Genomic DNA, 10,961 nt, shown 5'->3' on the forward strand with positions numbered 1-10,961 from the left:
TTCTGCTTGTAAATGTCAGATCAGCCAAGTTTCGCCACAACAAAAATTGTGGGTTTTCCCCTCCACATTTCTCTCCCCAGTTTCTTCCTTCTTCAATTCCCATTGCTAATGGGGGACAGAGAAAAGGGGACAACAGGAAAAACCCAATGACAAGAAGAAGTGATCTGTGATGTTCAGGGTTAAAAACACAGGAAAAAAAAGAAAGAAATGCAGCAGCATGGAAAGTGGGTTTTCAGATGCTTCCGGCTAAACCTGGTAAAACCCTGTTTTATCCACCCACTCAATTTCTTCTTATAACAACAATTAAAACTCCAAACACAACACATGCCCATTCCCCACCAGGCAGCAGCACAGCCAAGGAGCAGCAGAACTAACTGGTTAAAAGAAAGGCAGGTTTGTGGCTTGCCTGAAACAAGTTGTATTAAAAAAAAAGAGGCAATCTGGAATTAATTATTTGTGAGGATCAGTAACAGAAGAGAAGCTTTTTGAAGCACCCCACGCTTCTAAAGCAGGGCAGCCTTGGTTGAGAGCAAAGAGTGGAGCAGAGCTGCTGAATCCTGCAGAGGACAGTCACAATATTAACATTATTTTAAGTAAAATAACATCTCCAGGCATGATAGCTCAACAAGCTGGGCCACATCCAGCTCCTGCAAGTAAAAGGGAAAGCTTGCAGGGGTTGTGGCAGGAGCTGGCTCAGCCCTTGGTGCAACAGAGCTATCACAGTATCATCCATCTGTGTTTCCCACCTTGGACAGTCCCTTGTCCACAACATAAAATGACCCTGGATTTGTGGGGGCACCTTTCTCTGCCCCAGAATAATCTACAGAATAATCTCTGTGGATTATTCTGACAGTACAAAAAAGTGTTTGCACTGCAGCTCAAACACTGCAAACACCCTGAGAAGCCTGCCAAGGGCAGCAGCCAGGGTTAATGGTAGAGAAATACATGGTTTACACCCTGGGTTCAACTCAGAGAGCAGAAATCTACAGGCATCACCAGCAAGCTCCAGACAGGAGTGCTGAGCCCAGGAAGCCTCAGCTGAGGTGCTGCAGCACACACCTGCACAGAGCACATCAGAGAAACCAGGCTGAAATTCAGACACCTTCACCAAAGCCCCTGACACAGCCATGCCATGGAGTCACTGTGTGTAAATACACCCATAAAACCCCACACTGAACGGGGCATGACGGGTGAGCCTGTCTGGAAAATCCTTCACTTACAGCTCCTCCTGCTTTAGCCAGGTGTGTTTGTCTCCTGCATGGAGAGCCAGGAGAAGCTCATGCACCTGCCTCACACAGCCAGCTCCTGCCAGGTACAAAATAAAGTACTGTCTCAAGCAGCATCAAGAGAAATATAGGCTGGATGTTAGGAAAAATATTTTTACAGAAAGGGTGATAAAGTTCTGGAATGGCTGCCCAGGGAGGTGGTGCAGTCACCATCCCTGGTGTGTTTAACAAAGCCTGGATGTGGCACTGGGTGCCAGGGTTGAGTTGAGCTCTTGGGGCTGGGCTGGACTCAATGATCTTTAAGGTCTCTTCCAGCCCAGTGATTCTGTGAGCTCTGTGAAACTGCGTTTTTGTCTCTGCAGCTGGCCCACTCACCCTGACCAGGCTCACTTTCTGCTCAGCACCCAGAACCAGAGCAAACCAAGGGCTGTCCTGCTCTGGATGAGAACATCCCATGGTCTGCTCCACCAGAGAAAATCCAGCTTGCAATCCCCCTGTGCCAGAAACACAACTCCCGGTGCCCACAAAACCCCTTCCAAAGAACAGCCAGCAGCACCTTCCCCACCAGAGAATCCCAGCCTTGTTTTGAGGAGATCCTGCCCTTCCACTTAATGCATCTGCTGCGGAAGGGGAAGTCGGGAACGGATCTGCTCACTCCAACCTCAACTTTATTTGTAATTACTGGGCCAAGATGGAAAGCCACTGCCTTGGCTGTTTGCCATTGCCCAACTCAGAGATGACCTCTGCAAATCTCTGTGTCTCTTCCTAGGACCAGAGCACTGGAAAGATAAACACACCATTTTTGAAGGGAAAAGGGATGAACATGCAAGCCTGGGGATCCCTTGCATCAGACCTGCAGCCTCTTTTAGATCCCTCAGCAGCTCTTACATAACCAAGATTTAGTAAAATAGTAATAGTCTTGTTTGTTTGGTGAAAATAGGAAATACAAAGGGCACATGCACACGCAGAGGCAGGTTTGCACAAACACACAGCTCACGTGAGGGCTCATCCCACCACCCTTGGGGTGTTCCTGCAGGCAAAAAGGGCTCCAAACCCAGGGAGCTGTGCTTTGTGTGGGCTCCTGCACTCAGCTGGCACTGTGCAAGAAGTGAGGAGGAAAGTGGGGCTATCAGGTGGGAGCCCCAAAACACAGCACAGCAGCTTCTCCCCTCTCTGGTGAACACAACCCCAGGGCTGGGGTGCACTGGCAGTGCCAGGGGTGCCCCTTCTCCCAGCAGTTATCTGTGGTAACACTAGACACGAGCTCGACGCTGGAGCGCTAAAGCACTGACGGATGCATCCTAAAATAAAGCTGGAGTTCACACTAATTACTATTTCAGTTACACTGATTGCAAACACAACTCCCAGCTCAGTAAGAAGTGGCTTTCACGAGCCACAAATGAAAACAAGGTGGTCTTTTTTGATGGAGCATGAGAAAAAGAAAGGGCAAAGCTTGAGAAATTGTAGGGAGATGGGAATTTCCACCGTGATCCACAACCTCCAACTGCTTCAGGGGAACTCTGTGGGAAAATTCAGCTGGAGCATCAACTGGCCTAATTGTACATGTATAATTGGTGAAATGGGCATGCAGCTTTGCTCAGATTTTGAGGTCTAACATGCCAAAGGATGCAACTGTGCAGAGGATCATCCACCAGCAGCAGTGTGAGCTATGAGCAGAGCGCTTTCCCCACTCATCCATTTAATCTCGTTTGCAGATAAGTGTATTCACAAACTAGATTATTTTAATTGATGGCTCTACAGCTGGTTCCTATTCAGCTCTTGATCTAAAGCTGTCCTCGACCTCTCCCATCAATCTATATCCTGATAGTGATGCTCTGTGTGCTTCCTCTCCCTCACCAGCATCCTCCCTGCACCCACTCTGGTAGGAGAGAAAGAACTCCAGCTCTGCTGCTTTCCCAAGCACAAATACAAGGTATGTGCACAGAAGGAATCAAGGAACAAGCTGGTCCAGGCAGAGAATTCCAGCTCGGGTCTGTGATGATGCAGGAAATGCTTCCCTGCCTCTTTCACACGCACTTCAGCAGTGGGGTTTTTCCCAGCTGAAGTCAGTGAGGAAATTAACCCTCAGGTTAATTTGAGGAATTAACAGCGAGAGCATCAGGCCCCTCACTGAACTACCTGAGAAAATGGTTAAAAGGACACTGGAAAGTATGGGAAGGTCTCTGGGAGAAGGCAGCCCACCCATGAGAAACCCTCTTGCACCACACCATGCCCCAGGCAGCAAAACAGGCTGTTACCATTAGTTAACTTTTTCCTTCCCATTTTAAGCATTAATGCCTAAAAATTACCACCCTGGCAAGCTCTGCCACCCCCATCCAAAATACCTGGCCCTCATTACAATGGAGGAGACTTTGCCATTCGTGCTGGCAAAATTCTGGGAGCAGGCACAGGAGTATCTCCTTACTCCTCTTACTGCAAGGGACACGTGCCAGGAATGACAAGGGAGACAGTTTTTAAGCAAATAGGAGAAAATACAGAAGAGCAAAGTGCAAGCCCAGAAGAGTCTCCTGCAGGTCCCAGCACTGGGGTGAGTGGGACAGCAGAGGGGAACCTTTGTAATGCCACACCACAGACCTTCCTGCAGCCTGCAGTGCTTCCCACAGCCACTCTGGAAAGCATCCCTGAAAATAAAAATAGCTTTGGATCACAAGAGAACACTGGGTGTGTAGCCTGGCTCAAAGCCCCTGGCTAACACTACTCTGTACTTCTGTACCCCTACCCTTGCTATTTCCCAAAAATCCCAGCACTGATAGCTTTTAGCACTCAAGTTTTCAAGCAAAACCTGGGAAAGATGTGTGGCAGCAGGTGAAGCACCAGCAGGCAGGTCAAAGCAAGTGTCAGCTCAGCAGATCTGAGGCTTGCCCAGGCCACCCAGAGAAGCTGGGGCTGTCCCATCCCTGGGAGTGCTCAAGGCCAGGCTGGATGGAACTCTGAGCAGCCTGGTCTGGTGGAAGCTGTTCCTGTCTGAGGGGTTTCAACAAGATGAGCTTTCAGGTCTCTTCCAACCCTTCTGAGATTATGTGATCTCTCCATTTAGGAATCCCAGCTCTTGATTTTTAATGAGCAGAGCCAGCAAGGCTGCTCACATCCCTCTCCAGGGAGGGACAAATATGTGGAATGACCACACAATGCCAATGTCCAGCCCTGCACTTAGAATTCCCCATCACATCCAGTAAGCACAGGCTAAGCTCCTCACCCCATCCTCCTCCTGGGCCCCCCCAGTGCCACTGTGTGACAGTCCCACAATGCCCTCACACAGCCCAAGGACATTTAAACCAGAGCTCAGCATTGCAATGCAACTGTAAGCCAAGGAAAAAAAAAATTAAAACATGGGAAACACCCTCAAACTGGGCACTGGATGATTTGCCATCAGTGGGGGTCACTGGGGACGAACTACAAAATGTGCACAGTGCAGAGATAGCAGCTTCCTGATGGGCTGGGAGTCTGTGGCTGGGGCGGCAGCAACAGATGCAGGGCTGGAGCCACAGGGAGCTAAGGATATAAGCAGCAAGGTCTGCAGGAATATGTAATACCTTTTAATAGACCAGCTGGTACAGCTGGGAAAAAACCCACAAGCACACAAGCCCTCCTTTGAGCTGGTGCACCTTCATGCCTGGCCATTTTTTCCAGCTGCATCACTTGGTCTATTAAAAGACATTACAGCTCCCTGCAACCCTTGTCTCTTCCTTTGGCCAGTCCTTCCCAGGATGAGGAATCTAGGTCATCCTGATGCTCCCCTTGTGATACCTGACAGCCTGCTGAAATGAAATGAAGATTTTGGTCCTAACATATGGAGCAGTTAATGTCCTGTGCACAGGCCAGAGAAAGCTTGTTGTCCTTTAAGGCCAAGAGCTTAAAGCTGTCACTGCTTCCATCAGTGCACGTGGGTGTTTGGACACCTGGAGGACCTACAGGAGTCTTTGGACACTTCTGTCAACCTTGCAGGAAGGAATGAGGAAGCCAGGGCTGGTGGGGTGGGATGTGGGACTGCTTCAGGAAAAAACCACAGAGGGATGCTGGAGCGGATGAAAGCAGATTGTGCACTCAGTGCCCAAAGCCTACGGACCATCTTTCATGGACACAGCCCCCACATCTCCTCATGGGTCTGCAGCCCACAGAGCAGCCATAGCCAGCACCCCTGGGTGCCCAGGAGGAGCACAGGCCCCATTCCCACCAGGGCTCTCCCCACTCCTGGCCTGACCTTTCCTGGTAGCTTAGAGGAGGTCGCCGCGTCCTGACGGCTCCGAGCAGCTGGGACTGAAGCTGCTCAGCAAGGCCAGGCTGGAAGGAAGGAAGGAAGTTATAGCAGGCTTTTAAATAGTGCTATGCAATACCTGAAACTTCTATTTCTGTGCACAGATAATATGGTTTCCATATTCTCCTCCTTCTCAGCAGACCAAGCCATTCACACTCCAACTGAAGCAGCAACAACCCAAACTCTTCACCAGTTTAAACCATTAAAGCTCAGTGAAGCCACTGTGTAGGACAGCCCCAAGCTGTACATTTCACCTAATGAAGAAGCTGCAGATGTCCTTCCATGCTTGCTCCCCACTCCTTTTTTCCCTTTATAAGCAAGCAATGGATTGCAGGAGGTCTTGCAGCCCCCAGACACCAATGCAGCTTCCTGCAAGACATCTGAGGTTGGCAACAAGGTTAGATCCACCCCTCCAGGCTTAGGCAGGGAACCAGAGAGCCAGGAGGATCCTCAGGGCTTTCTGAGGGTCATACACAGCTGTACACAGCAGAGCCAGTGGGGTTTGCAGCACTGATAAGGCAGCTTGGCTGTCATTATGAAAATACCCTCACACTTAGAAAAAAACACCAAGACAGAACTCTTCCAAACTAAATATACTTGCTTCTCTGTGGCAATTAACCAGTTAAAAAAATTTCTTCCTTGAGTTTTCCCATCGCATTTGCCATTTATCAGACCTCTCATCTTGAGTCTACCAGCCAAGAAACAACCTGGACACCGTTGCTGAAATGGGTTTTCCTCCACCCCTGGACTCAGCCCAGCACCACCAGTCAGAGAGGATCTCTGAGCTCTGGTGTCCCTTTGGGACCCCTCCTGATCTCTGCTGTTGGTGATAATATTCCCAAGGATGGTACCCACCCACCACAGACCACAGCAGGGCTGCCACCTCCTCCTAAGGACCATCACACCTAGGAGTAATATTCCAGTTTTCCCACCTTCCCAAAGTGCTGGGACAAGCAACAGGTCCTGCACCTACAAAACAACTCAATTCTCATGAGGACCCAGCACACTTCCAACACCCGCTCTAGGACATGAGCCCAGCACATCGTATTCAGCTGGTGACACTCCTTCCAGACAGTGGATTTCACGGAAAGGGAACATGCCCTGCCTTGCAGCCCCCACCAGGGATACCAATGGGACACCTGCAAGCAGGGAAGCCACCATTTCCAAGTCAGCAAACACCAGGAAAATATACCAGGAGCCACCTCAGGCCCCAGCCTGGGAAGGAATCAAGCCCAAATAAATTAGTAATGCAAGCACCAGGATTCAAAGAGTAACAAGTAATGCAAGGTTTGATGACAACACTGCTGTTCAGGACTTGGTGTGATTCCATTGCCAGGAAGTGACAAGTGCCAGACTGCCAAACAGGCGTGGAAGAGGAGTGATTTAAGGAATACAGGTGGTTTTAGGAAGGCAGCACTAACACAGGAGACTAAAAGCTATTTCCTAACTGAGCCTGGTTACAAATCTCAGCTAACCTTCCCTGCACTGCAACAGGATTGCCTGGAAAAGGGCACGTCCTGCTCTGCAGGATGCATGGATACGTCCATCCCATGGGAAAGCCACACAGAGGGAATGCTCGGTGAGAAAGAGGAACTCAACAGATCCAAGTTTTGGCATGGGAGTTACGAATGCCCTGGAGGAAGAGATCATTTTTGGAAAGCACGCCAGGGAGAGCTCAGGCAGCTCCACCAACGCAGCAAGGGCCAGGCAGGAGGCTGGATGCCAAGCCCTGCACGCAGGAGAAATCCTCACGCCAAGCAAGGTCAACGGGATTACAGGGGCAAGCAGGGATTGCTCGCACGAGTGGAGATGGGAAGGGCCCAGCCCTGCTCTGCACCCAGGCTTACACTGAGAAAATGCCACCACACAGGCGGCCCTACGTGACTCTGTGTCCAGGACCTCTTCAGAGCCCTGTTTTCCTTCACAATTCGCCCTTCCTGATGGCAGGAGGCAAATCACCCCCCTCCAATTCCCTAGCCGAGCGAGGGGACACAGCTACTGCCAAACCCACAGCCGGAATGAGAAGCTGAGATGCTGATTTAAAAAAAAAAAAATTAAAAATACATTGCTTACATCAACTTGCAGAGGGGATCGCAGCAAAGCTGCGCTGAAGCTGGCACGGGAAGCTGCAGATTTATCCAGGAGCAGCCGAGTTTGGAGAATGTGTTCCCTCCCGGCCCCCCCGGGGCCTCCCCACCCAAAGGGATGGATGAGGTTCATCCCTTCAGCTGTTTATAAAAGCAGCAGCACTGCGCCCAGACGCACTCGGCAGCATTCCTGCCTCTCATTCCTGCGAGCTATATAAGGGAACGGCCAATTCCAGCCTCGCTCCCCCGTAGCCAGCCCCGATCCCTCTGCGCCGGAGCAGCTCCAGGCTCGGCTTCCTGCAGAAGGACTTAAATCCGTCCTCGGTGGAACACGGCGCTGCGCTGGACCTTGTCATCAAATGGCAGCGCAGGCAGCTGCCAAATCCTGCCGGCTCGGTGCTCTAATAGGGAACAGCTGGAGCAGGACCCTGCATTCCTCCCGCCCCGTCCACACCGGGGGCTCTGTTCGGGAGCCGGCCGCAAGGTTTCCATCCATCACGGAACTGCCCAAAACCCGAGAGCTTCCAGCCCCCTGCGATTTTGGTGCTGAGGAATGAGGGGGTTGCTTTGCTTTTTATGGGTTGCAGGATTTTTTTTTTGGTTTGGGGTTTTTTTGGTTTTTTTTTTTGAGAGGTGTTGGAGAAACAGAACTGCGCAACTAAATGAGATTTTGCCTTCCCTGCTGACTCTGCGTTACAAAAACTCTACTTTAAGCAACTTGCATCCCTGTGTACATCCACACTTCGGAGCACACGCATCTGTAACACACCCCCATAAATAAATACGGGAACACACGGCGCAATTCGCACGGCGCTTGTGAATTCCCATCCTGCCCCAACTCCCATTTACTTTGGAGGAGTTGAGCAACTTGTAATGGCAAATAAATAAAAGAAAAATACACTTTCGGTAGCCACGCACATTTGCTGTCCTGCACCCTGCATACTCAGTAACATGAAACAGTCCACTCATATTTTCTCAGAGCTCTGCTGAAACACAAGGGGGTATTCAGAGCCGCAGGAAAAAAATGCGTCCAAACAGGATCTGAATGATGAAATAGGAATTGCCACATTTAACAGGAAAAAAAAAAAATAGGATAACCCAGTTGCCCAGACCTTTATACAATAACAGTTCGTCTGAGGTAGCGATGGGCTGCTTCTGCATGTTGCAGAGAGCAAAGCAAGCCACGTTGCCCAAAAGAAGCCTAGAAAATCCAGACTCTACGTGACCTGACTTACTTATTTCACAGGAAACTGCATGGAAGGAGGAAGGGGGGGCACGGGGGGGAAAGGAAAAAAAAAAACCCACCAATCATTCATGCTACCGTAGTTACACCACGCCATGGAGCGGAGTAGTTTGCTGTGAAAAACCAAACTGAAATAAGCCAAACCCCGCTCGGAAAATAAAACGAGAGCAGAGAAGCCGAGCTGTAGGAGCCCCCGGCTCCCAAACCGAACCCTTTCCTTGGGTGTATTTATTTATTTTTTTTTTTTAATTTTCGACGGCATTAGAGCAGCAAACCCGAGAAGGCTCGCAGCAAAACGCCAGCACTCACCGGGGTTGTTGGCCTCCCCTTCGAGGATGTGGAGCTCGGTGCAGTCTGCCAGGGAATGCTCGAGGCAGAGCTGGAGGAAGCGAGCCTGGGTCCGGCTGACGCGCTTGAGCAGCGAGAGCAGCGCAACAGTCTGCTCGCACTCGTTCCAGCCCTTGAACCACCCGGCCAGCACGCCGACCTGGTCTCGGAACATCATGGTGAGCCGGAGGGACAGCTCTGCGGGGAGAGAATAAATAACCGGGACAGCCTCCCTGCCCCGGCGCCGCTGCCGCCACCGTGCTCGGGTCAGGGGTGTTAAAAATAAAAATAATAATAATGATTAAAAATTAAAAAAAAAAAAAAAAAAATTCTCCTTTGCGACGCGAAGGGCGGGTTTGGTTTCTGGACGCGGCTCTCGGCCTGGGCTGGGTTTTGCTCCCTCTCTTCTGGCTTCGGTGCAGCGCTGGATTCCTGGAGGGAGGGAGCGAGGGAGGGAAGGAGGGAGGTGGTGGGGCCGGAAAAAAAAAAAAAAAAAAAAGAAAAAGAGCCAAAAAAAGGAAAATCCCAGCGTCAGGGCTGCAGCCAGCGAGGGGAACGACCTCCTCCCGGCGGGGGCTTCACACCTGGAACAGAGAGAGGAGCGGGCGTCAGGGGGGCCGCGGGAGGGCGAGGAGGATGGAGAGGAAGGCTCGCACTCAGCCCGCCGCCTTCCTCCCACTCCTCACCCAACGCGCATTCCCCCACCGGCACCGCGATCCCCCCACATCCAGCACCGCCATTTGGGATGGGGGGGGAAGCACCCAGCACAATCCCCCCCCCACCCCCCCAAAAGTTCTCCCCCGCACACGCACTCCGTATAAAAACACACTCACCTGACTCATGCCGGCCCCGGCGATCGGGGGAGGAGGGGGGCGGCGCGGCGCTTTTAAGGTGGCCGTGCCATGTCCATGGGATGAAGGGGGGGGAAAAATGAGGGAAGGAGGCGGGAAAAGGGAAAAGGGAAAGAGGGGAAGGGGTGGGGGGGGGAAGGACGCGCGCGCGCTCCGCGGCGCGAGACTGAGCCCGGCCGCGCGCCGGGCCCCCGCTCCCCCATGCCGCTCATTTGCATACGGGTGACGTCATCGGAGGGTGGGCGGGGCCGCGCGGCGCCGGGGGAGCCCGAGGGGGACGCGCGTCCCCCGTGTGTCCCCTCCGTCCCCCCGCTCCTCTCTGCCACTCCCCCCGGGAATTTTGGGCGCTCCTCCCGCACAGGGAATGCTGGAAAAACACACTCCGGATCCCCTCCCCGCGCCGCAGCCGGCCCGCGGAGCTCCCGCTGGAGGAAACCACCCTCTAGTGGGCTGCGGGGTAATGGCAGGGGGGGATGTTTTTGGGGGGAAAAAGCGCCGCTTTGGGCTCTGGTAAATGTGGCCTCGTCCCCTAATGGTTATTTTTAAAACTTTTTTTTTTTTTCCCCAGAGTTTTGTATATTGGATATACGCGTTAAATATACATGGATTTAACCCCATCAAGCGCCAAGTGTGCAGGGACAGGATTTGAGTTTGGGTTATCATTTCCTGTGTAGATTTTATTTCCCTTCCCTATTTCTCATTTATTTCCTTTCTGTTTTTCTTTTTTTTCCTTTTTTTTTTTTTCGTTTATTTCCATTCAATTTCAAGGGGTGAGTGATACAGGCATATACAAGAAGGGAAATGGGGGAGAAAAAACGTAACACAAGTGTTTGGAAGAAGACATCAAATACTGAACATAATCAAACATTTTATAAAGCAAAAATAAGGTGTAAAGTGATTTTAATCTGTGGGATTTTTATTTGTAGGAGTATCTGTCAGTTTTAAGCCATT

The 10,961-nt window shown here is 51.2% G+C and overlaps 1 protein-coding gene across 4 annotated transcripts in view; it reads right to left on the reverse strand.

The window, feature by feature from the left end:
* The window catches only part of SAMD4A (sterile alpha motif domain containing 4A), a 95,832-nt gene extending 85,591 nt beyond the window's left edge, over positions 1-10,241 (reverse strand). Inside the window, exons 1-2 of one of the 4 annotated variants that reach the window (XM_064423097.1) lie at positions 9,993-10,235; positions 9,142-9,743 (exon numbers count right to left, since the gene is read on the reverse strand). In XM_064423097.1, coding sequence (XP_064279167.1) covers positions 9,142-9,337 — 196 coding nt within the window. In that variant the 5' untranslated portion in view covers positions 9,338-9,743; positions 9,993-10,235. Of the gene's footprint in view, positions 1-9,141; positions 9,744-9,992 lie in introns of all 4 variants that reach the window. The other 3 variants (XM_064423095.1, XM_064423096.1, XM_064423093.1) reach the window with 3 other exon arrangements.
* Between the last annotated feature and the right edge of the window lie 720 nt (positions 10,242-10,961).

This window comes from Passer domesticus, chromosome 6 (assembly GCF_036417665.1).
Source record: "Passer domesticus isolate bPasDom1 chromosome 6, bPasDom1.hap1, whole genome shotgun sequence".
Classification (NCBI taxonomy): domain Eukaryota; kingdom Metazoa; phylum Chordata; class Aves; order Passeriformes; family Passeridae; genus Passer; species Passer domesticus.